The following is a 27,159-nucleotide window of genomic DNA, read 5'->3' as shown; positions in this document are numbered from 1 at the left end:
CACCGCAAAAAAAAAAAGGGGAGATGTGTGTATGATGATATAACTTAACGGGGTTAAAATGCCTTTTCGAGAAAGACGTTTGCCGTTTTGTTTCGGAATAATGTATGTATGTATTAACTCCGTTTTGTTAGTATCTCTTGCTGACCTCGCCGTGTAAGCTAACACAGCTAGCCTGCTAAGTGGCTGTTAGCCGTAGGTAAGGTCGGTAATATGATATATGAAGTGAAGGTTTATTTGTGACGTTGTCATCTAAAAATAATTCCTCTCGCTCGGCCGTTGTGTGAGTGCAGTTTAATGTGAGTGTGGCAGCTGGGTGAGCAGGATGGACTCGGCTTCAGACAGGACAGGAGACTGTACCCTGGTCTCTGAGGACATGAACAGGATCTGTGTCATGTCTGACATCAGTGCCATCAAGACCGAGCAGGCAGTCGGTGCCAACCCGGAGGATGCAACTGCTCAAAATGTGGCCATGGGCATCAAGTTCATCCTCCCCAACCGCTTTGACATGAATGTTTGCTCAAGATTTGTCAAATCGCTCAACGAGGAGGACAGCAAGAACATCCAAGACCAGGTCAACTCTGATCTGGAGGTGGCTTCTGTTTTGTTCAAAGGTGAGGAGACCTACGGTCATATCCCTAAGTGTCTGGATAGTGACAAACCACCACAAGGGTGGAAATGATACACTAGCTCCATGATGTGATACTTACGAGGGCTGTCAATAAAGTAACGGGCCTTTTTATTTTTTTCAAAAACTATATGGATTTCATTCATATGTTTTTACGTCAGACATGCTTGAACCCTCGTGCGCATGCGTGAGTTTTTCCACGCCTGTCGGTGACGTCATTCGCCTGTGAGCACTCCTTGTGGGAGGAGTCGTCCAGCCCCTCGTCGGAATTCCTTTGTCTGAGAAGTTGCTGAGAGACTGGCGTGTTGTTTGATCAAAATTTTTTCTAAACCTGTGAGACACATCGAAGTGGACACGGTTCGAAAAATTAAGCTGGTTTTCAGTGAAAATTTTAACGGCTGATGAGAGATTTTGAGGTGATTCTGTTGCTTTAAGGACTTCCCACGGTGCGAGACGTCGCTCAGCGCTCTCAGCCGCCGTCGTCAGCCTGTTCAAGCTGAAAACCTCCACATTTCAGGCTCTATTGAAGTTTCAGAAGAAGTCGGTTTCAGCATTTTATCCGGATATTCCACTGTTAAAGGAGATTTTTTTAATGAAAGACGTGCGGACGGCACAGGAAAAAAAAACACCTCCGTGTTGATAACCATTTGTAAAATCCAGGCGGCTTTTGGTGGCTTTCAGTTGAGTGAGTATATGAGAAATTGTTTAACAGCAGGACATGTTCCAACTTGTCCTTAAGGCTTCCAACAGAGGTGTTTTTCCTGTGGCGGAGCGTCGCGGTGGCTGCGTCCCGACGCGCGGACCCATCCGCACGTCTTTCATTAAAAAAATCTCCTTTAACAGTGGAATATCCGGATAAAATGCTGAAACCGACTTCTTCTGAAACTTCTCTGTTCTCTCACGACGTCCTGGATCAATAGAGTCTGAAATGTGGAGGTTTTCAGCTTGAACAGGCTGACGACGGCGGCTGAGAGCGCTGAGCGACGTCTCGCACCGTGGGAAGTCCTTAAAGCGACAGAATCACCTCAAAATCTCTCATCAGCCGTTAAAATTTTCACTGAAAACCAGCTTAATTTTTCGAACCGTGTCCACTTCGATGTGTCTCACAGGTTTAGAAAAAATTTTCATCAAACAAAGCGCCAGTCTCTCAGCAACTTCTCAGACAAAGGAATTCTGACGAGGGGCTAGACGACTCCTCCCACAAGGAGTGCTCACAGGCGAATGACGTCACCGACAGGCGTGGAAAAACTCACGCATGCGCACGAGGGTTCAAGCATGTCTGACGTAAAAACATATGAATGAAATCCATATAGTTTTTGAAAAAAATAAAAAGGACCGTTACTTTATTGACAGCCCTCGTATCATGATACATAATTACATCGCTGGCTGTTCACAATAATTATGTAGAAAGTAATCTGTAGTGAATGTTTGACTTTAAAGAAACAAACCTGTTGTCTGTTTCCTGTTTGTGTATTATATAAATCATTGATGATTTTTCTGCAAGACATCATTACTTCTTCCATTCGCCCTATAGAGGGTTTTCATGTGACGTATCAGTCACGTCATTTTGTGTCCCGCACTCATTCTGGATTACGACGCGGTGGCCGCTGTGATATGCTACGTGCATTTGGTGAACAATTGCAGAAGCTTCAACGTCGGTGTGAAGAAGCCTCACAGCACCGTGGCGCTGAGAGAGAGCCGCTGCTAACAGAAATCCACTGCTACCAGAATTTTATTTTATTTTATTCGGCAATAAAATGATATAAGAATACATAAAAATACAGCCGAGGATAACACAAGAATGCTTCCAATACGGATGTTTATTTATATTGTGGTCCCCGAGCACCGAGATGCTGATCTGCAAGCTGCCCTTCTAGCGCCTGGTGAGAGAAATCGCTCAGGACTTCAAGACGACCTCCGCTTTCAGAGCTCCGCTGTGATGCTCTGCAGGAGGCCGGCAAGGCTGACCTGGTCGGCAGCTTCCTAGTTCACAATATTGCAGTGTGACACTGTCGGCCAGTTCGTTACATCACCACTAAATTCACTATCTGGTATAAGATACGGATCCACTGAACCAACTGCTACACATCTGTCATGATAAATAGTAATATCGTAATAACCGTACATTCTCTCCATTTTTCTGTCACGCGCCAGCCTCCTTGTAATCCAGAATGGAGACAGCACCCGTCCTGCAGCAAATCGGTCACGTGATTGAAAACCCTTTATTGAGATATCCCATAATCCCTTGCACACCACAGAGTCGCTGCAGTCTAAACAACATGGGGAAACCACATGACAACAATTGCAAACATTATACTACCAAAATGTAATTGTTTTATGCCTTTCATAACATTTATAAGAGACTGAATGTATGAGACCCTGAAAACTTGGTAAAACAAATATTCCACATATTCCACGTCTGCTGCATTAAACTTGCGTTTAACCAAATTTCAGACATATATATTACTCTGGAACAAACAGGACAAATAGTGTTGTAAAGGACAATAAGCAGGGCGTTAAAGAGCAAACTTCACTTTCCCCCAGAATGACATGAACAGGAAGCGATTGCTGCTCACAGCGATTCCCATTGAAAGTAACGGAAAAACAACCTGGGCTTCTCGCATGTTTACATAAACAAACACAACAACATCTAAAAACCCAGATAATATATTCAAGAGAGTTTTAGGCACAATATACAGAGTTTTATGTTGCGATGTTAATGCTGTTGTCTATGTGCAGCGGTTAAAGTGCAGCCTTAACAGACCGACTCAATGCATTTCTCAATGTTATTGAGATCTCCCAGAGCGGCGAACTCTTAAATTTTGCGGGATTTGAAACCTCAGTAGGGTGAATGCAGTACTGGACTTTTCGTGGTATCACGAAACTCACTTCAAAAAAGGATTCAGTTCAAAACAAGACCCACTATACGATTATCACGATATATGATGTATCATTCCAGCCCAACAGTATGGTACTTCATGGTAAGTCTGTCTCCAGTAGACAGTAAACAAAGGTTCACTGACCATGCAAGAAGGAGATGAGTGAGGGAAGCCACCAAAACGCCATGACAGATGTGAAGGAGTGGCAGGCCTCTGTGGCTATAATCAGAGGAAATTTTGCATCATACAACTTTTGTCTGTTGCATCACCAGTCACAGCTTCATACATGGAGAAGAACTTTCATTCAAGAAAATGGATTGAATCTAGGCTCGAGTCTTCTGTGTGCTATGGCTGAAATTTCATGTCTTCTTTTTTTTTTTTTTTAAGAAAATCACTCCACTATGAAGCTTCATAACTGGTGATGCAACATACAAAAGATGCACAATGTACAATTTCTCCAGTCACAGCCATGGAGGCTTTTTATCACCGTTGTCTCAGTGTCTTGGTGGCTTCCTCACTATTCTCTTTTTGAAATAGTTGAGAACTCCCTCCTCCAGAGATTTACCATATAGTACAATATTATTTGTATTTCTCAAGAATTGATGTAAATAAAGTCCAAAATGTATTCAGTGATTTGGAAATCCTTCTGTTTAACAAGAACTGGATGTAAAAGTGACTATTTATATGAATAATCATTATATTTGATTTGTCCAGTTACGTATGAGCTCTAAAAATGGAGATACTGTGAATAAAAAAGACTAATACAGATTGAGATATTTTTGTAAAACTCCAGAATTAAATCTGAAAGTCGACACTATGAGCACATCTTCAGTGTTCCAACTCCATTATGATGTTGTACTGAGGTAATTACTTATGATGGTGTAACTAAGAAGATAAGAGCGTTCATACCACCGTTTCTCTTTCAGCTGAGTGTAATATCCAGACCTCGCCCTCACCTGGTATACAGGTGCGCCATGTCTACACCCCATCTACCACCAAACATTTCTCCCCCATCAAGCAGTCCACCACACTCACCAATAAACACAGAGGCAACGAGGTTTCCTCCACACCCCTTCTGGTGCACTGTAAGTACCATAGATGTTTGAAATTAAAATGTTTTGGCGTCATTCGTTCACTGGATTTGTTGAAAGAGTCATGTTTTCCTTTTCAGCACTGTCAATTCACCAACTAGCAGCCCAAGGAGAAATGGTGTTTCTAGCTAGCAGGATCGAACAAGGTAGGCAACTTTTCCAGGTAATGAGTAATTGTTATTGTCATGTTTTAGTAAAGCAACTCAAAATATGAATTTTAGTTGATTGTTATAACTATTAAAAAATGTTCATCATAATTTCCCAGAGCCTTGTCTAAAACCCAAAGGTAGAAGAGTGCATATCTCAGTCAAGATCCAGCTGTTAACATGGTCAAAGGTGATCACTCACCTTTGTTTCTGATTACTGACCCATGAAACCAATCCTTATCTTTGATCCTGAGCTTTGTTCCTGATAACTGATCTTTGATGCTGTGCCCTCATCTTTCATCAAATCTATGATCCTGCTCTGAAATCTTTGAACCTCTACTGGGTCCATGGGTCTGTCTGTTTTTCTTTGATCCTTTAATCAGGATTACAGATTAGTTCTGTGATCAGGATTAAAGGTCAATACCTGATTATTGATACTGCATTTATATAGTGCTTTTCCGTTAGAAGCAGACAGTCAAAAAACTACAGTAATGCTCACTCATTCACAAACACACTCACACAGATGGCAGAGTGCTGCCATGAACTGGTGCTCTACTGCACACCAGGAGCAACTAGGAGATAAAGACCCTTAAACATCTGAGCCGACTCAAAAAAATATATTAACTCTACCTTGACCCAAGGCCTACTTCTCCACCAAATTTCATTAAGAACTGCTCTTGTCCTTTTGAAATGTCCCACTGACAGACAAGCTGGAAGGACATCATCACCTCACTGGTGAATGTAACGTATGGAATCAGTCAGAGACCCAAGACACCCAAGGGCCCTCTGTCTGTCTGTCCTTAATGGAGCTGACATGGAGGCAGGGGAGAGTTAGCTGAGAGTTACCTGCTGGGTAAACATTTATTAATGGTGTGTTAACAAAGGTATTAATTTATACATTATTTACTTATTTGTAAAGATACTGAATAGCATTAATAAATATTTACTGAACACAGTAAACTCTTATTTCACTGTTGGTTAATGCTTATTACTGCATTAAATAACATGAACATGTTAACAATTATGACTAAACAGTTAACTTGTAATTCACTGTTTGTTCATGCTTATTACTGTATTAAATAACATGAACACTTTAACAAATGATTACTAAACTGTTAAATCTTAATTCACTGTTAGTTAATGCTTATTACCTTATTAATATGAACACATTAACAAATGATGACTAAACGGTTAACTCACTGTCAATCAGTGCACCCCTGCTGTAAATGTTACCACATCATCTATTAAATGTCTAAAAATGTTTAATCAAAAACTATCCTTGGAATTTTCTAAAGCCAAAGCTGACGGTTTAATGTTCTACATTTTGCTCGACCAATGCCATTTTTCTTAAATTTTTTACAAGTGATTTTCCAGTTATAAAGAGTTCATTATTTTGTTGTTGATCAAATAATTGATCAGTTGGTGAAGTAAATTTGCTCTACTTGATTCATGTGCTGAAACAAATTCTACATCAAATGGTATTCAGTTTTTAATTTTGTTGGCTGCTTTAGTTGCTGATCTAAGCAATGACTGACTTTTCTTTTTATATGTCATAGAGACTGTGATCAATCTTCAAGATGAAGAAGGCTTTACCCCCTTGATGTGGGCAGCTGCACATGGACAAATAGCCATTGTTGAGTTTCTGCTCCAAAATGTAGGAATAAATATTAAGTCAAGCTTTTAAGTCAGATCTCTTTAAACACGCTCTTTATTATCTTCATGGTATTCAACATCATTCTTTTTAGGGTGCTGACCCCAACCTCCTGGCCAAGGGCAGGGAAAGTGCGCTGTCACTGGCCTGCAGTAAGGGGTACACGGATATTGTGAAGATGCTCATTGATTGTGGTGTGGATGTCAATGAATATGACTGGGTAAGAACAGAAGGTCTTTAACTGGAAGTGCACCATTGGTCTTGGTATTGGGTGAAGACATACAGGCTTTGGTTTCTACTATGTGGCCTCTTATATTGCTCCCCTTGTGGTTTTCAGAATGGGGGAGCGCCTTTACTCTACGCTGTCCATGGGAACCACGTACGCTGTGTTGAAATTTTATTAGGTGAGGCCGTATCTTTTGTTCAAATCTTGAGGTAAAATTACAGTGTGTATGTAATGATTCAAGCAATATTATGCATTTGTCTAATACAAATATCTACCCTCACAGAAAACGGGGCTGACCCGACCATTGAGTCAGATTCTGGCTTCAATGCGATGGACATGGCTGTGGCTATGGGCCATCGGAATGGTGTGTATAAATAAACTTACATATATGGTGAAGAAACAGATTGTTGTTACAAATACAATTTTTGAATAAATTTAAGAGGTAGGATTTTCATTGTAGGTGAATTCCATTAGTTTCAAATAGCATCCTGACTGAAGGTCCGATCTGCAGTTCCACGGTGCTCCTGGTAAATGCATAAATGTACCGCTGTGTTCAAATTAATTGCAGTGTGTTTAAATAAGTGAGTAAAAACTTTACGTCCTTATAATAGCTGTTATTTTCATACACGCAAATGCGTTGGGAACACTATTCCAAATCAGAACATGAAGAAAATTTAATCAAATTTGTTATTAGTTTATAGAAAGTGAAGAAAAAGGAATATTAGGCAGTACTTAAAAAAAAAAAAAAAAAGCAGTGTCTGCATTTTTCTTTCAGTGACCATAACAAGTGGCCCTTATTTAAGGACGAAGGCAGAAAATGTTGTACATGCTGGTTGTTGTGCATTTCTTTCTGAAAATCGGAGTAAAATGGGTCGTTCCAGACATTGTTCTGAAGAACAGCGTACCTTGATTATAAAGTCAACTGGGAGGCGAAAACATAAAGAACTGCAGTAAGTGATAGGCTGCTCAGCTAAAATGATCTCAAATGCTTTAAAATGGCAAGAAAAACTAGAAGAATGTGGAAGAAAATGGAAAACCACTGTTCAAATGGATCGAAGAAGAACCAGAATGGCAGTACTCAGTCAATGATCAGCTCCAGGGTGATCAAAGGAGGTTTAAAGTTACCTGTGAGTACTGTAACAATTAGAAGATGCCTATGTGAAGCCAAACTATCGGCAAGAAGCCCCCACAAAGTCCTATTGTTGAAAAAACAGTGTGCTGAAGAGATTAGAATTTGCCAAAGAACACGTTGACTGGCCTAAAGAGAAATGGCACAACATTTTGTGGACTGATGAAAGCAAGATTGTTCTTTTTGGGTCTAGAGGCTGCAGAGTTTGTCAGATGACCCCCCAAAAGTGAATTCGAGTCACAGTACACTATGAAGCATGGTGGCGCAAACATCAGGATATGGGGATGTTTCTCACACTGTGGTGTTGGACCTATTTATCACATACCAGGGATCATGGATCAGTTTGAATATGTCAAAATATTTGAAGAATTCATGCTGCCTTATGCCGAAGAGGAAATGCCCTTGAAATGGGTGTTTCAACAAGACGACCGCAAAACACACCAGGAAGTGAGGAGAATCTTGATTCCAGACCAACAAGATTAACGTTATGGAGTGGCAAGCCCAATCCTCAAACCTTAATCCAGTAGAAAACGTGTGGAGTGAAACCAAAAAATGGAGAGCAGTTGTAAAATGCACCACAGATATGAAGCAGTTCTTAGAAACACTGGTTATACAACTACGTAAATATTAGTTCACTGATTCACAGGAAAGATAAATCTTAAAAGCATTTTTCACTTCATATAGTAAAAGTTTGTAAATTAAAATGTAGACTGCTATTCTTCACATTCTGTAGAGTCGTAACACATTTAATCAACTGTTCTCCATGTTCTGATTTGGAGTAGACTGTGCAGTGTCCCCAATGCCTTTACATGTATGAAAATAAAAGCTATTGTAAAGATTTTGAGCTTTACTTACTTTTTTAAACACACTGCTATTTTGAGTACAACAGTAAATACAAGTACCAGAATAACAAGAAGTGCTACAGTCTACTTCTCAGAGCACTGCCTCATCCAGTATGTCAGCTGTTGCTCCTTCTGCTCTTTTTTGTTTTTAAATCTTAAAGGAACACTTTTCAGTAGTGTTGTAAAAACATATTTTTCAGCCATGTAATTGTTTTTATTTTAAACCAGTGAACATGCACACAAAACAATCTTTTCAATAAAGGTAAAAGACACATTACAAATTTAGATATTATTTCAGAAGAAGCACAATACATCACATTCAAATAGTGGAAATTATATTTTTACAGGATGGCACGGGCCTCCCCTGAAACTGATGTGCCACCCTCAGTATTGTAAACTGGCTGGCTATTTGCGGAGTCTTAAAGGTGCAAGTCATGATGTCATTTTGGTTATCCACTTAGCCTCCTTAGAAAGAGGCTGATTTTATCATCACTCTTGACAACTTATAGCTCATCAGCCTTCAACTTAAAGGTTGTTTTGTTTTTAGTCAAATAGATCTGGCCACACCACTGCTCCTTCACTGTCACCAACACATCTTTGGACCTCAGAGTGAAATCAGTGCTAAGTCTTTTTATCTGATTATTACAGCATGGTATGATGAGAGACTGGACCGCTCAGCCATCAGACTTTCCCCATTAAATTGCTGTTTTGTTTTTTTTTAGTTCAACAGGTGATGGAGGCACACTTACTGAAGTTACTAATGGGAATCAGAGAGTGAGCTCAAACCCACTGGAGTCTGGGCTCCGGACGGTCATGTGGCCTGCCCACTAAAGCATTATCTCCCATTCAGCGGCGCACCTTACCTACGTTCGTGGTCAAGATGCTAAGAAAGTGTTAAACTGTGTGAATTTTAATGTTCATTGTGCTCTTTTAAGCAGTTTTGCTTTGTTTTAAGAATGAGAGTAAAGCATGAAAGTTATCCACGTCAATTTGTTTGACAGTAATTGTAATTTGGCTGAAACTGACACTTGCTAAAAACCCATTTTGCACTCCACCTGATGTACAATGCCGACTGTATGTTTGCCTTTCTTTAAAGTATATGACCTCAATGTAAGAAGCATAAAAAGAATGACATTTGTAGTCATTTGTTTTACTGCAAAAAGTAATCTTTTAAAATTAAAGTCTGGCAAACTATCCTTAAGATTCCCATTGGAACATTATCTGGCAAGATTACATCTAGATTGTATTTTAGCAGTTGGTCAGAAATGTAGGAGTTGAGGTCGGTAAAACATTTTGTAGTTAACATTTCTAAGCCTCAGTCATGTGCAGTGCAGTCGGCAAAGTAAAACGTGACTAGAGACTGAATCTTTTTTTTTTTCCTTATGCCAACAAAGCTGCTCATTTACTTTGACAGATCTTTAATATTTCGTGGACACAGTTTTCTTTGTGATTTTCATGTCGTGTTTTTTTAATTTAAAGATCTCAAATGTTTTACGATGTGTAGTTTGCCACTGTACAAGGGTGCTTGTGTTTTATACCATCTTGTAATAACTTGTCAACCTCAGTATCAATGATTATTGCTGCGTACAGAATTTGTGATTATAAACTGAAAATGACAAACTGTTTATAATTGCAAATGAAGCATTTTTTTTCTCCAGTTCATCTGTGTGAAAGGATTAAAGGTTTTTCTAGCTGCTGCAGACAGAAAATGCTTGTCTAGACTGTATGTAATGTTTTGCAGTTTGTGTAAATCTATGAAGAATAATCAGTCGGAACTGCAGTCAAGCTGACTCTGACCATCACAGTAGGCTTACTGAGTCGTACACCTGGTAATGGATGATAACTAATGGTACTTAGCTAGTTGGTTTTCATTAGTCATGGATTCCATTAAGCAAGAGTACAGTATTTTCCAGAGGGTGACAAAATCCAACCCCTCGTTCACATCGTGGCACCTGAGTAACAGATCAAGTAGAGGATCGCCTGTTGGGGTGAAATATATTGGGGACCTTGTGTGCACTATGGCTGCTCTAGTAGCCACAAAGGCCCAACAGGAACCCTGAACAAGAGACAGCTAACGGGCCTCTGGTGAAACAAGAAGTCCAACAGCATATCAGGCAGAGGAGGTGATGGCTTGTAACCCAACCGCTGTGAAGGTACATGAAGGCTGCAGCAGGTCCTCAGACCCCCATCGTCTGGGATTTCCCAGCCATCAGACCTGGCTAAGTATCTGTCCAGAGCCACCTGTTTGTTGGAGTGTAATGACATTCCCACATTAAACAAACCCACGCCCAGGATTCTGTCCGTATATATCAACCAAAAGAATTTTCCTCACCTCAGGGAGACTGCTGTGACATTGAAGAGTATGAGTTTTTTTTTTTTTTTTTTACTAGTTTGGGAGGCCCTATGACTTGTACTGTGGTGCACCATTTACTGAAAAATCAGGTGACCACTCAACACCAGCGCCCACTGGTCAAAGCATCTGCCTCCCACGCCGAAGATCATGTGTTTGCATCTTGAGGATAACGAGTGGGAGTCACAACAGAAACAATGCAGATTGGAGAGGGAGAACAGCCGCTACACCATACACCATTAATTCAAGACATGGTCACTCAATAACTTTGAAAATGTCCTCAAGTGCAGTAGCAAAAACAACCAAATTATGATGAAATCAGGGGGTATTGTATATCAACCACTGGAAATTATTAGTATCTAAACTGAACATTAAAGCAATAAAAATAGGTACTTGAATTAGTACTTTTGTTAGACTTACCCTTAAACTGTGGGAATGTACACCATTTGAATTAACAGGCTAATCGACTACGACAATCAGTCAAGTTGTCGGGTACTAGCTTGTCACAGCACAATTACAATCAGTTGTTCCAACTCTACTACATTGCATTGACAATTTTTTTTTTGCTTTTTTGCCACCCAAAATGATCTGATGCAAATTTAGGCAAGTTTTACATTCAGTTTTTCCTCATTACATGCCCTTTTTAGTTGGGTTTTTACAAGGTAATACCATTCATGGTTGAGTTGTAAGTGGAATGGGAGGGCCCATTTCTTTTATACACACAAGCCAAGGCCTAAACTTATAAAGACATCTTCAACCAGTAACAAGTATTTTTGCTGAAGAACCTAAGAGTACTACTAACAATACTTAACCCTACAGCTTCTATCTGGAACACCAAGATACATTTAATTCCATGCAGATGGATAAAAATCTAAAGGGGCAACTTTTAAGGTTGAAGAAGTTACATTCCAACAACTTCTTAACAGTAGCAAAGGTTTATTCCAGATACGGTGGGTTCAGCGAGGCCACAAGGTCTTGGGTTCAGTAACATGGCAACAGATGCACAACAGTAGCAATAAACACATTTTGCACACTCCCTAACTAGTCATACAGAGCACAAAGAGCATTTGCAGAGCCTGGTGACAAACGTGCTGGAATGAACACCCTACTTAATAATAAAGCGGCTTCCCTAATTATTAGTACAAGAGTTGTACAGAAAATGAGTTAAATCACTGATGTGCAAATACTTCGTCTAGATGTCACAGATATTAGAAGATGGTCACAGCCAAAATGTGATTGAATGAGTATTCGTCTTCTCGGGTACTTTGAGTTTGTTGCAAGTTTCTGCAATTTCTAAGTTGACGAAGAACCATCTTGTGGCCCACATGGTCCTGTCAAGTTTTGACGCGTCAGTCCCATTTCCTTTAGTTAGCCTCATCCTTCGAGGCTTCATCAAAATTCTCCACCAGATCTGCAACAACAAAAGACATAAGTAAGAGTCAACAGATTGAGTAGGGGAGAAAAACACGACCATCTGCACAAATGACCCTCTGAAGTGCCAGAGCACAGTTCAGGAAAAGTGTGTTTATCTGGAATGTGATACCAGGTGCAATCTAAAGTCTTTGCTCATCTTTCCCACTCCCACAAAATCTGAGAGGTGCTTGACATTGAGGACCCTTTCAACCACTGAAAGCAGCTGTCAAAATGATGGTGGAGAACATCAAAAGATGGTTTCAATTACTCCATGAAATGCGAGAAATCTGCCTTCCAAAATTTTGCCTCAAAGGCTCAAGGGTTAAAATGGAAACAATCCAAAAGGACTGGATAAACATGTTCCTTCAGTAGGAGGACAAAAGGGAAACTTAACGCCAACAACAACATGATGGCAACGGCTGCTCACTCTGTGTCATCAGGTCACGCTGAGTACGTATGTAGTCATTTTGCTACATTAGTGAAACCTGAAGGTTCAGGCACTGAAATCCTGGGAAAACCCCAAATTAAACACATTTGTCCAATTTCATGCCCAAATGTAGGGCAGATGTAAAGAACCATTCTCATGTAAAGGTGAATATACTGGCTTTTAATGGAACTGCAAGTAGCTCGAGTCTATGCTTCCACAACAAGTTCCTGGTTCAAGAGCACCTGTGCCCCATCCTCCATACACACCTGGAGTTGCTTCAGAAAGGGCATTTGGTGTAAAACGTTTGTCCAATCAGATCCAGCTCACTGTACCCCCCTCAAGCAAAAAGGGTGGAGCCACTGACATGAATGCTTGCATGACACCATATTTATCCTGCACTCACTCACTACGATCCTCAACACTCAGGCATCTACGTGCTGGATCACATCCAAGGACATGAGCCACACGGCCAAAATGACAAAGCTGACGTTACCCTCACAATGCGTGTAATACTCCCTAAATAAGCTCTCCTTTCATACAAAGTCATTCCAGTGGTACCCAAGGATCCTCTAAAGAGACCGAGTACCAAAGACACCCAGTCGCCACCTTCGGTCACTCGTTACCATCCAATTCTCACAACAATACAGGACAGGAACCACGAGGACGCCAAAGACTTGGAAACGTCCAACAACTTCATCACTCCTTTAGCTCTTCCCAGGTGCATTCCGATTTCAGAGTCTAATGCAATGTTGACTTATACATGTAGGCTGCTGAGGCACGTGTGTGAACAAAGATGCTTGTGGTTTGTTAAATGAAGAGCTACAAAAAAAGCATGTTTCCACTCAAAAGACTGCCAACGAATCTGATATAATGAACATCGGAAACGGATTCTAATTCAAATAGGTCAGCATGGACAGTTGGATTTAAGGGTAAATGAGACTCACCTGGAACATCGTCATCTTCCTCTTCTACTGCTGCAATTGGAGCTTTTCCATCTATGGCTGCAGGAGCAGAAATGGTCTGTGAGAAGCTACAAGAGCAGTTTAGACATCTAGTTCTTGTAAATAAATGATTCGATCAATGCCACATCCTGGAAACTCAAGTCCCCCCCCCCAAAAAATTTGCTAAACAGAAAATGCAGACAATCTATTGTGTTCTCGCAACATGTGATATAAGTGACCGACCCTGTTTGGGCAACGCCTCGGCGAGTCTCCTGAGGCTCGTCAGGCTGTCGGCTCCCAGCTGGTTCAGAATGCCTGGCAGCATCTCGGTTAGCTGCTTGGTCTCGGCGTGGCCGGTTATGGTGAAGGTGTTGGCTGCGAGGGAGGCCTGCACTTTGGGATTGTTGAAGTGGATCACTGTCCCTTGATTTGTAAACATATTAACCTGTAACAGAGCACAAGCTGAAAATAACATGCAGTACTGGAGGAAAAACAATTTACCACAGTAATGGGGCAGCGCAGTCTTGTTTGAACCCCTGCGTGATATCACAGGATTTGACCACTTCCGGGGACAGCCTGCACAAACACTATCACTTCTAACAGAAAAATGGTGTACCGTTTTATTTTCGGCTGCAATCACCGAAGCAGTCGCAAAAAGTGAAAATTTTTTTCAGTTCCCGGTGGAGAAGAGAAGACGAAGTAAATGGAAGAGGTTGTGTCAGTAAGTGTTAAGAGATACATACACACCTTGACAGAGTAGCTGAGGTCTCTCACTGACGGTTGCACAATTGCCTCAACATGTTTGAGCTCTGGGTCGTAATCAAACCACAACACATCTACTTTCCACCAAATCTTCACTTTTTCTTTGCATTTTTGCTTTGTTTGCTGTGTAATTGACCCAAAAACTCAAAGCGCCGTGTTTCTGATGGGGACAGACGGGTGACTGGGTGATAATGGGGCTGTCCCCGGAAGTAGAATTACTACATCACATGAATAAGATCAACTTTATTCATCCCGAAGGAAATTATCTTGCCAGAGTACCGAAACATCTGCACAAGATGTTCAACAATATTGCACATAACTCTGAGCTTCACACACACACAGCCTAAACAAGCCAACATTAGCATCACACAGTGATAAGAGCAGCTGCTGGAGTTAACGTTTCACAGCTTTTATTAACAAATTATCTTCTAAGTTCGAAAAGTGAAACACTGACCAGACTCAGAGCTCCTGTCTGTGACTGCTCACCAGCTGTCAAAGTGACTTGCACTCAGCACTATTCTGACAGCATTCTCCATGTGACCACAGTGTGTTTGGAGGGATGATCAAATCGATCAGCTACTCTTCTAAAACATGGCAATGCATGAAGGCCACCATCTTCTCCATCAACAATGAAGCAGGGCAGATCTTTTTCTTATCCTCGAACATTGTGAGCATGAAAACCTCACACAAAGCCGACATGAATATAGGTGTGTGGGATTTACAGGTGGCGTTGATTAAATGCACGACCACGTCATCTTTCCAGGACAAAACACACTCAAAATCCAGAAAACAACTGTCACTGCATCAACACAGGAAATAAGTATGACAAAAGTCTTTGCCTACCTCTTCAATACCGGAGATATTGTTGACGCCGAGTTTCTTTAAGGAGAACTGGAGTTTCTTGTCGTCTGCACTCGACGTTCTGTGTACAACCTTCTTCTTTCTACGAGCAGTTCCCTGTAAGAGAAATAAAGATGGATCTGTTGAAGACCAGTTTCTTGTAAAGCATAATTTTCTTTATCCAGCTCACTAGAATAACCTGACAAAAGTGTTTAAATGGGCCAAAAGCTGATTCTTCCATGTGGTACAGAAAAATTACAGCAAATATAAAGTAAAACTATGGACAGATGTGTAATTTTCCCATGGTAGTTGTGTTTTATTACTGTGAGCATGAGAGTTGTTAAAAAATAAATCTCAATAAAACTCATACTCGGGTGCATCCTGTGTCCACTGATCACCCTTGAGATGTTTCTACAGCTTAATTGGAGTCCACCTGGGGTAAATTCAGTTGAGTGGACATGATCTGGAAAGACACACACACACACACACACACACACACACACACACACACACACACACACACACACACACACACACACACACACACACACACACACCTGTCTACATATAAGGTCCCACAGCTGACAGTCAGAGCACAAACAACCATGTTGTCTGTAGACCTCTGAGACAGGAATGTCTCGAGGTATAAATCTGGGGAAGGGTACAAAACCATTTCTGCTGCTGTGAAGGTCTCAACAGGAACAGTGGCCTCCATCATCTGTAAATGGAAGACATTCAGATCCACCAGGACTCTTCCCAGAGCTGGCCACCCGTCGAAACTGAGCGATCTGGTGAGAAGGACCTTAGTCAGGGAGGTGACCAAGAACCCGATGGTCACTCTGTCAGAGCTCCAGCATTCCTCTGTGGAGAGAGGACAACCATCTCTGCAGCAATCCACCAGTCAGGCCTGTATGGTAGAGTGACCAGACAGAAGTCACTCCTTAGTAAAAGGCGCATGGCAGCCCACCTGGAGTTTGACAAAAGGCACCTGAAGGACTCTCAGACCATGAGAAATAAAATTCTCTGGTCTGATGACACAAAGATTGAACTCTTTGGTGTGAATGCCAGGCGTCATGTTTGGAGGAAACCAGGCACCATCCCTACAGTGAAGCATGGTGGTGGCAACATCATGCTATGGGGATGTTTTTCAGCAGCAGGAACTGGGAGACTAGTCAGGATTGAGGGAAAGATGAATACAGCAATGTGCAGAGACATCCTGGATGAAAACCTGCTCCACCAGAGCGCTCTTAACCTCAGACTGGGGCGACAGTTCATCTTTCAGCAAGACAATGACCGTAAGCACACAGCCAAGATATCAAAGGAGTGGCTTCAGGACAACTCTGTGAATGTTCTTGAGTGACCCAGCCAGAGCCCAGACCTGAATCTGATTGAACATCTCTGGAGAGATCTGAAAATGTCTGTGCACCGACACGTCCCATCCAACCTGATGAAGCTTGAGAGGTGCTGCAAAGAGGAATGGACCAAACTGCCCAAAGATAGGTGCACCAAGCTTGAGGCGTCATATTCAAGAAGACTTGAATTAATTGCTGCATCAACAAAGTATTGAGCAAAGGGTGTGAATACTTATGTACATGCGATTTCTTTTTTCCATAAAAAAACACCTTTTTCATGTTGTCATTATGGGGTATTGTATGTAGAATTTTGAGGGGAAAAAATTAATTTACTCCGTTTTGTAATAAGGCTGTAACATAAAACGTGGACAAAGTGAAGTGCTGTGAATACTTTCTGGATGCACTGTATATACACTGCAAAGAAAATATACACTCCTTCCATTCTGATCTTTCACTGCAGCCAGTCTGCTCTGTGTAAGCCTGATCCTGTCAGATTTCAGAAACAAAGCAGGGTGGGTCCTGGTGAGTACTTGGATGGGAGACCTCTTTGGAACACCAGGGGCTGTGTGTGTTTCTCCAGGTAAAACTAGACTTGTGTCAAGAAGGACATCCATCGTAAAACTTGTGCCAAATACCAATGCGGATCTGGCTGTATCCACTCTGGCGATCTCAAACCAAAATCGGGAGCAACTGAAAAGGACAACCATCATTCTAATTTTTCACAATAAAAGTCCAAAACATATACCACTATCATGCAGGAACTTGGGGACAACTTAGTAAAACAGCTTACGAGATTATACTTTTGAAGTTAATGGTGTGGACTGGTTGGCATACAAGTCCTGTTTCCAGAAACCTGTTTCCCCAGAGTTTACCACTAACAGGCAGAGACAAGCATCTGAATACACTGCTTGTGGTTTACATCACTCACTAGAAACAAACCGCATATATCCAACACTTTTGTCCAAGTAAATTAGGTTTTATCAGACCTCTCATAGAATGACAGAAGAACTGTGCAAGTTTGTTTTTTTGTAAACAAAAAATATAGGAAGACGTGTAATTTAATGTGTCTTGACCGTGCATCAGACTATTGCACATGCACACATCACAAAGGTGTTCCATCATGCAGCACTAATGCAGTGATTGTGTCATTTACCTTTCCACCGATGCGGACTTGTGCCTGTAGCTTAGCAAGTTTTTCCTGATTCATAGTTATCTCTTTCATCTGGGGGGAAAAAGAAAAGAAATAGACAACACACATTAAGACTGTCACAGGTACAACTGATATCACTGACAATCAGACTCTGGATTTAGCACATTCTAATCTTTTACACACACATTTACCGTTGAAATAATAAGATAATACTTCTCACCAACCATTTTATTTCAGTATATCTGAAAACAGATTAAAAGGTGAATTCTCTCTATCGCGTCCAGTTTTTAAATGAGTATGCCAATGAAGGCTGGAGAGGACACTGTGGCGGGTTAGCGGCCTCAATGGGACAGCTGTGCTGTGAACACAGGACTTTAAATCAAGTAGCAAAATTGTTGTTTGTGATGTCTATGCTTACCAGTTTACTGACTGAACTCAGACCAAAAAAATAAATAAAGAAATCAAAACACCATATGTAACTACGATGATCGTATGGTTAATGACAGTCATGTTGAACTTAAGGAACTTGTACGCGTAAATATTAAAACTTCTAAAGCCGTTAAAGACCAAAGCAGCTGTGTCCCAGTTCACCTGAAGTGAACAGCTTTGTCATGGGTGCTGGTGTAAACAAATATTTTTGACTGAACATTTTAGTGGTTGGCACAAGGTGGATGGGTCAACATGGTCACCAAGCATTCATCTGAGGACTGAGCATCCAACGTAAGAGAGGGGTCCAGGGAGGGGTAATTGTCTGAAAAATTAGATCCATTTTGTCACATTTTGGGGTATTTTAAAGCATAGAACTGTTTTACGATAATGCTTTTGTACAAGCGCAATCAAGACAAATATTATACAAGAATAGCCCTTTTAAAAATCCGGTGACACTATAATATACACTTTCACAAACTAAACATTATCATGCAAGACATATTCAGTATAGGAGTGGAAACTAGAAAGAAACTGGATTGTCATCTTAGGTATACTGTACAATTTAGTCAGCACTATTGAAAAAGTCTATAACCCTGTATAATAAGGGATTATAAGCAACTGCAACACACCAGTTCTAAAAACAGTATTATACTCAACAAAAATATAAACGCAACACTTTTGGTTTTGCTCCCATTTTGTATGAGATGAACTCAAAGATCTAAAACTTTTTCCACATACACAATATCACCATTTCCCTCAAATATTGTTCACAAACCAGTCTAAATCTGTGATAGTGAGCACTTCTCCTTTGCTGAGATAATCCATCCCACCTCACAGGTGTGCCATATCAAGATGCTGATTAGACACCATGATTAGTGCACAGGTGTGCCTTAGACTGCCCACAATAAAAGGCCACTCTGAAAGGTGCAGTTTTGTTTTATTGGGGGGGGATACCAGTCAGTATCTAGTGTGACCACCATTTGCCTCATGCAGTGCAACACATCTCCTTCACATCATCCGTGAAGAGAACACCTCTCCAATGTGCCAAACGCCAGTGAATGTGAGCATTTGCCCACTCAAGTCGGTTACGACGACGAACTGGAGTCAGGTCGAGACCCCGATGAGGACGACGAGCATGCAGATGAGCTTCCCTGAGATGGTTTCTGACAGTTTGTGCAGAAATTCTTTGGTTATGCAAACCGATTGTTTCAGCAGCTGTCCGAGTGGCTGGTCTCAGACGATCTTGGAGGTGAACATGCTGGATGTGGAGGTCCTGGGCTGGTGTGGTTACACGTGGTCTGCGGTTGTGAGGCTGGTTGGATGTACTGCCAAATTCTCTGAAACGACTTTGGAGACGGCTTATGGTAGAGACATGAACATTCAATACACGAGCAACAGCTCTGGTTGACATTCCTGCTGTCAGCATGCCAATTGCACGCTCCCTCAAATCTTGCGACATCTGTGGCATTGTGCTGTGTGATAAAACTGCACCTTTCAGAGTGGCCTTTTATTGTGGGCAGTCTAAGGCACACCTGTGCACTAATCATGGTGTCTAATCAGCATCTTGATATGGCACACCTGTGAGGTGGGATGGATTATCTCAGCAAAGGAGAAGTGCTCACTATCACAGATTTAGACTGGTTTGTGAACAATATTTGAGAGAAATGGTGATATTGTGTATGTGGAAAAAAGATTTAGATCTTTGAGTTCATCTCATACAAAATGGGAGCAAAACCAAAAGTGTTGCGTTTATATTTTTGTTGAGTCAACAAAGTAAAATAATGCATTCCAAAATATGATCGAGAACTCTGCTGTAATAATAACTAAAAGTTATACACAACAGCAAAGCTACAATATTCCATCTTAACACAAACTGTGATGTATCAACAGCTGAGAGCAGATGATGGTGTGAGCTGGACTGCTGATGTCTAACACTCAACCACGTCAGGCTCATGGTTTATAGCAAATGTCACATTTAGTCTAAGGGACACTTTTAATATGGTAATGAGACACTCCAATCTCATGCTGTTGGAAAATCAAATGCAAAGGAAGGGTACAAAACAAGAACATATGGACTGTGTGCAAAGAATGACAACTGTTAAAAAGCAAGGTGAGAAAATGTTGCCATTTTTAGTCCAGCAGAGGGTGAGGGTGCAATGCATTTTTTTTTTCTCGACTCAATCTCAAGTGATTTAATTGAAACCAACGCAAGAAAACAATCATGGATGGACGACTACAGTGTTACAGCCTGCACCCTCATTTTTTAAATCTAAAAGATGGAAACACTTTGTGTCTTTACTCTGCATTTCCTGGTCATGTGTAAAAGCTATTCTCATGAAGATCTCCCAGGATGCATGTCACTACATGCTTTACACGGCATTTCTTGGTCATGTGTCACTGGGCGTCTGCGGTGAACAGAAATACTGCTTCACTGTGCCATAGTCTTTCAAGTCTTTTCAACTATGACTGAATTTTAAAAAAGGTTACCATCCCCACACCCCCATCATGACCTTTGACCTAATTTGGTAATCCCTTGCATTTCTGGACAGCCTGTAACATTACTATTGCATGTGCCATAATGTCACCTGGAGGACTTCCACTTGCGCTAAGGTGTCCATTACGTCAAGTGTCTGTTGTGCTATGATTACTTTTGCACGTCGTATACTATAAACCTGGTGCATCCCATCATTCAAGGATTCAAGGATTTAAAAGAAGTTTATTGTCATATGCACATAGGAACATGTTCCCTGCACAATGAAATGTGTTCACTGCATTTTTACCCATCCTAATTGCCAGTTAGGAGCAGAGGTCGCCTTTTTTTGGCGCCCGGGGATCATAACACTATTCACTAAACCAGCTTATTACATCATTAAACTTTGCTTACTTCAGGCTTACTGCTGATGAGTTACTAAAGCCTGGTTCACATGGCAAGATTTTAAAATTGCCTGTAGGTTTCCAATACCTGAGAGGCCACATACGGAGATTAAAAAAAAAAATAATAATAATACATCTGACAGTTTTGGTCGTACAGTATGTGATGTGCAGCTACACAGCAAAGACAACATACCACACACAAATTTACACAAATTTTACACACGAACATCGCCAGGTCAGACAGGAAATCTTGCAAAATCTCTCGAGATTAAATGCGTCTTCAGAGTAAACAAACATGGTGGACAGACACAACGGAAATAGTTTGTGGACTATTTCTGATGGAGAAAAAAAAAACAATACAAAAAGAAAAGAGTTGTTTAAAGGAGTTGAGACAGCGCGACCAATGGACTTTCTGGTAAGCCATAACAGCCGTTTTGATTTTGGATTCTGCTCGGTGCATCCGTCACCTTGCTTTCTGATTGGCTACACATCACATTCAGCAGGCTGCGTGCTTGTTTGCAGTCGGGGGAGACCACACACGCTGGGATATCGGGCCAAGACAATCCAACATGCTGAATATCCACAATTTGCAGTCTGAGCGGCCCCGACATCCTTCCGAGCAGACTAGAGCACTCTTAACACACCGCACACGGCAAAAATATTTGATAAGATTATCTTTAAAGCCATCATGATAGTTGGGGCTTCCTTAAGATTGTCGGAAGGGGAAGACCGGGTCCAAAATCGGCGTAATTATCTTGCCGTGTAAACCAGGCATAAGATGCATATCTGTGAACGCGGCTTTAGCTACAACTGAACTGGTGTGTAAACTTTGCCACGTAGAGAGGTGTTGTATTGTGATAATGCCACCAATGAGGCTGAACCATCCACAGTTGAAAATGTAATTAGCCAATAGGGCTGCCACAACCAGTTGACTAGTCACGACTACGTGGACTACTGAAACCATCTAACTAATTTAGTAGTCAACGAGTCGTTTATTTTATTTAAGTCTTTGTTTTTCTCTCCATTCATAGTTTTGGGCAGCGAGCCGTCCTGCCGTCATTTGGACATTCAAATTTGGATAAGACGGCCAATTAAAACAGTGGCCGTCTTGTTCAAAGCTGTTTAAAATGCGCAGTTTACCGGAGGAGCTGTCGGGGTGTGTGTGTGTGTGTGTGTGCGCGCGCGGAGTCAACTGATTGTAGACTGCGAGGGAGCGAGGAAGATTCCTGAACTGAGGCACGAGACATTACATTCTGCTGAGAACCATCAGTGCACGTGAGACAGCGAGCGCGGAGCAGAGAAAGAGGATTTTAACCCAAGTGAACATGTTTAAAAAAATAAAAAATACCGAGCCAAACCGTGGAGCTGCCTTTACGTTTCTCTGCACTTTCTCTACTCGTGCGGTTCTGATGGCACCGTCCTGTTCACACCATGTACGCATCGTACACTGAATTTATGAGATCATGAGATGAAATAAACAGTTAAATATCCTTACATGAACGGAGCAAAAATTACACATACACGGGTAAAAAACCCTGCTGTGGAGAAGCTGCAGTGATGTTCAGATGCACAGATCACATAAAGCAGGTGAGAACTCTGAACTTTAACAGCTGTTATTTTCCAAAGCTATTTATTTGTTCAATCTTAAGCTTAATGTAGTGTTCAAGCACAACACATGACTGATAAGGAGAAAAACATTACTTTTAAAAATGACTTCATCACACTTAAATGAACTGGAGTCAGAATAAAAATACAAGCTGCTGATTTTTGTTATTTTTCAAGTTATTATAAGCTGCAGCTATATGTTTTAATTATTTCAAAGTGAGTTACCTCTTATTTTATTCTGACTTATTTATACAAAAAATATGGGGAGTCAAATCAGCCTACATTGTTCTGTTCAGTTTATATCAAAGTTTGCCTGCACATCTGTGTATTTTTTTCCTTCTTTCTAAGAGTTTGGTGTTTGCATTTGCTCCACAAAGTTAAAACACAATAAAATGTTCACACTTTTCTTTAAAGCAGTTCTGTAATTTTAGAAATGCAACAGAAACAACCACAAATCAGAAAAAGCTGAGACTATATGTAAAATGAAGATAAAATTAAAATGTTGCACTATTACCAGTTTCTCCACTCACAGAAGCCAAAAGTTCTTCCAGAGTTGTGTCTTGGTGGCTTCCCTCACTTGTCTCCTTCCAGAATGGACATTCAGTTTTTGAGAACTGCCTACCTGACACAGATTTCCTATAAAGTACCACACTGTTTGTATTTCTGAATGGTTGATGTAAATGAAGTCTAAGAAATAGTCACTGATTTGGAAATGTTCATGTTTTCATCCCCTGACGTTTCTCGGAAAATGCTGCAGGCCTTAAATTTAGGAAATTACGTATGATCCGACTAGTCGACTAATTGCAAAAATAATCGTTGACTAGTCGACTATCAAAATAGACGTTTGTGGCAACCCTATTAGCCAAACAACCTCAAGCAGCCACAAGCTAATGAAGCCTGGATAGGACAGTGAATAAAACCATTTCAGAGAATGCAAAACACATCAAAATTAAATTTTCTAATTTTTTTCTGCAAATACCTTCTTCCATGTAGCACAGTGAAAAATAGGCTCACATCTCTGCTGTGAAGCTTTCATTATCAAAACTTTATTTTATGATGGCACTAACTGATGAGGAGCAACAGATGGATGCCACATTTTAAAATTAGGTTTATGCAGCCCTTTACTTATTATTACAATAATACAATGGTATTTATTTATCAAATATGCAGCTGCATGATGCACTTGGAAAAACAAAATCAGAAAATTTGATGTGCATTTTTTTAAAAGATATTTACAGTATTATTCAACTGTGCCTGAGTTTACTCTCAGGCACAGCAGATGTGTGGATCAAATTCATGAAAGCGTCAAAGCACCTTTAGAAACGTGCTGCAGCGTTATCCATATATTCAGCCATGTCCATGTAGTTACACAGAGCAAGCATGTCCACATTAAAACGCTTTGCTCTCCCAAGGCGTGTTCTACATGAGCGACTTGCAGAGTATTCAATGTGCGTCCACCAAACAGTCTAGTGTAAGTAAGTCCCTTCGGCTGCTCCCTTGTTTGCACTTGGGGTCGCCACAGCAAATCCAAGGTGGATCTGCATGTTGAATTGGCACAAGTTTTACGCCGGATGCCCTTCCTGACACAACTCCACATTACATGGAGAAATGTGGCAGGGGTGGGATTTGAACCCGGAACCTTCTGAACTGAAACCAAGCACATTAACCACTTGGCCACCACCCCTGCTACCAAACAGTCTAGTGTAATATATTAAATCAACACCCATATTTCATCACAGTACCAAAATGCCCAAAAACGTATTTGGCAAGATTTACAACTTTTTGCAAAATACATGCATTTCCATTAAGCATATCTTCAACTGACTACTTCAAATTGTGCAATGTTTTTTTTTTAAATAGAAAACTGCCTGCTGTCACATAGCTTTTATATCGATGACCTTTTACCCTGCATTCAATGTCTCACAAGTGGGTAGTTACATTTAATTGTTTTTAACGTAACCTTTATTTCAACCAGGTTAGTCCCACTAAGATCGAGATCTCTTTTACAAGGGACACCTGAACAATAGACGGGCGTGGGTACACATCAGTTCCGGCAAAATGGCAAATCCGAAGGGGAGAATTCGTATTTCCGCTACCGTCTGGCTGCCGAAAACATGCTCGGGCGGTATTGATTGTCGACTACAATCAGCTGGTTTGGTTTTGTCTCTAACTTGCTTCTCACAGCCAGCTATTAGCTATCATTGCCTGGAACAATGACATATATAGATCAAGCTAACATGAACCATTGTACATTAAACTGACTTTACTGACAAGTCTGATTCTATTGAAAAGTGACCAAATTGCATGCATTTGTATCGAGTTCGTCAATGTTTTCAGCAGCCAAAAATGGCCACCTGAGGGCACTCGGGTAAAGCCCGCAACCTCCTATTATAAAGTTTCCAATTCACCTAAAGCCTGGTTCACGCAGCAAGATAATTAGGCCGATATCGGACCCGGTCTTCCCCTTCCGACAATCTTAAGGACACCCTGACAATCGTGATGACGCTAAAGATAATCTTATCAGATATTCCTGCCATGGGTGGTGCGTTAAGAGCACTCTGATCTGCTCGGAAGGACGTCAGGAGCACTCCGATCACAAATCAGGGATATTCAACATGTTGGATTGTCTTGGCCCGATATCGCAGTGTGTGTGGCGTCTCCCGACTACAAACAAGAACACCACTTGCTGAATGTGGCGTGTAGCCAATCAGAAAGCGAGGTGACGGACGCATGGAGTGAAATCTAAAATCAAAACAGCTGTTATGGCTTACCAGAAGTCTGGTTGTTGCGCTGACTTCACTCCTTTTAAAGAACACCTTTTCTTTTTGTATTTTTTTTTCTCTCTGTTGTAAATAATCCACAAAGTATCTCCACTTGTTTACTCTGAAGTCACATTTAATCTGAAGAGATTTTGTGAGATTTCCTGTCTGACCCGGGAATGTTCGTGTGTGAAATCTGTTCGTGTGTGGTGTTTTGTTTTTACCGTGTGGCTGCACACCACACACTGTATGACCAAACCTGTTAGATCTATGATTTTTTTTTTTTTTTTTATCTCCACGTGTATGGTCTCTCAGGTTTTGGAAACCTACAGACAATTCTAAAATCCTGCCATGTGAACCAAGTTTAACCTGCATGTCTTTGGATGTGGGAGGAAGCCGGAGCACCCAGAGAAAACCCACGCAAACACAGAGAGAACATGCAAACTCCACAGGTGGGGATCGATCCCATGACCGTCTTGCTGTGAGGCAACAGTGCTAACCACGAAGCCAGCATGCTGCCAATTAAATCACAATTTACCATTATATCTCAAAGTCTTTTTATTTTTTAAACCTCAGCGTGACATGCTGGATAGCGTTTACGGTGTAAGAGCTGGAGTTGTGAACGCTTTCCCGAGTCATTGAACAGGAATTCCAACCTGCAAGTTTGTGTTCGTTTTCAACAAGAGGCACAAACCGACTCAAGTGACGTCACAAATGAAACAAAAATTTAGATAAAGCCATAACAGTAACGCCACGTTAGTATAAGTTAAGTTACCGTCCGTCGGTTAATTCTGCCAAACCAAACAAGGTGCGGTTTGTGTTTTTTCTTTTCTTTTTGTACCGACACTCGGAGGCTAACTTTAGCTCCTGTGCTAAGAGACTGGACGGCCTGTCACTCGCAGACTCTCATGCTCCGTCAGTACTGTTAGCTTCAAATCCCGCCACAGTTCGGCCATCTAGTCTCAAAAAGCTTTCGTTTACCTCTTGCCGTCGGATCGAAGAAAACAGTGAAGAGAAGAACGTATTTAAAGCTCCTCACTGACCTGTAAACTAACAGCGGACACATGCGAGTGCAAAATGGAAGCGAGAGAGAGAGGAGGGCGGAAGTGACGTAAGTGTAAAGCGCGAGGTTCATTTTGCCCCGAGTGCAGACTTTAAGGAAAAAGCGGCCAGTGCACTAGTATCATCCACGGGCTCCAGAATGGGTAGTGTTTATAAAGTAGGTAGCTGATATTTTTCAAGGGTGGTAATTATGGAGTAACCCTGTTGTGTCTGATGATTTGCGCACGTTAATGCTGGATTTTTACGGTCGCAAATTGAGTTTTACCGGCTAACGCGTCGCCGGTAAAATGGATATTTGCGACGGATATTTGCATTCTAATCCAGTTCCATCATTTGCACAGTTTATTTTTCTTTTAAGTATTTCAGCATGGACGAGATGCCTCTCCACCTGGCCACTTTTCGAATCGTCAAACAGTGTAGTCGGCTCATAAAATCTTACCGTAGCAACAGCATCTTCATGCCAAACTGGAAATTCTGTGAGCAGACCCACAGATTTCTCCATCTCGTCAACTGCATTGAGTAATTCTGTACCAGAATCCACATCAATACTCGTATTTTCCTATGACAGATTAAATTCACCCATTTCAGCATCGTCATTGCTGCACT

At 41.2% G+C, this 27,159-nt stretch overlaps 2 protein-coding genes across 3 annotated transcripts; one reads left to right on the top strand and one right to left on the bottom strand.

The window, feature by feature from the left end:
• Positions 1 to 12,090, top strand: ankra2 (ankyrin repeat, family A (RFXANK-like), 2). The gene is made up of 8 exons (XM_034191637.1): positions 1 to 611; positions 4,431 to 4,589; positions 4,676 to 4,741; positions 6,298 to 6,395; positions 6,487 to 6,612; positions 6,730 to 6,796; positions 6,902 to 6,982; positions 9,312 to 12,090. The coding sequence occupies exons 1-8, from the start codon at positions 323 to 325 to the stop codon at positions 9,365 to 9,367; spliced, it is 942 nt and encodes a 313-aa protein (XP_034047528.1). The 5' UTR covers positions 1 to 322; the 3' UTR covers positions 9,368 to 12,090.
• On the bottom strand, positions 11,859 to 26,597 carry btf3 (basic transcription factor 3). 2 transcript variants are annotated; one of them, XM_034191639.1, is made up of 6 exons: positions 26,535 to 26,597; positions 17,828 to 17,896; positions 15,326 to 15,439; positions 13,964 to 14,165; positions 13,724 to 13,780; positions 11,859 to 12,350 (listed from the first exon to the last, which is right to left on the bottom strand). In XM_034191639.1, the coding sequence occupies exons 2-6, from the start codon at positions 17,894 to 17,896 to the stop codon at positions 12,304 to 12,306; spliced, it is 489 nt and encodes a 162-aa protein (XP_034047530.1). In that variant the 5' UTR covers positions 26,535 to 26,597; the 3' UTR covers positions 11,859 to 12,303. The 2 variants fall into 2 exon arrangements, with proteins under 2 accessions (XP_034047530.1, XP_034047529.1); XM_034191638.1 differs by having other exon boundaries at positions 26,473 to 26,588.
• Positions 26,598 to 27,159: the final 562 nt, after the last annotated feature.

The sequence above is a fragment of the Thalassophryne amazonica genome, chromosome 17 (assembly GCF_902500255.1).
Source record: "Thalassophryne amazonica chromosome 17, fThaAma1.1, whole genome shotgun sequence".
NCBI classification, from domain to species: domain Eukaryota; kingdom Metazoa; phylum Chordata; class Actinopteri; order Batrachoidiformes; family Batrachoididae; genus Thalassophryne; species Thalassophryne amazonica.
Note: the sequence above shows the minus strand (reverse complement) of the source record. Positions and strands in the feature narration are given on the sequence as shown.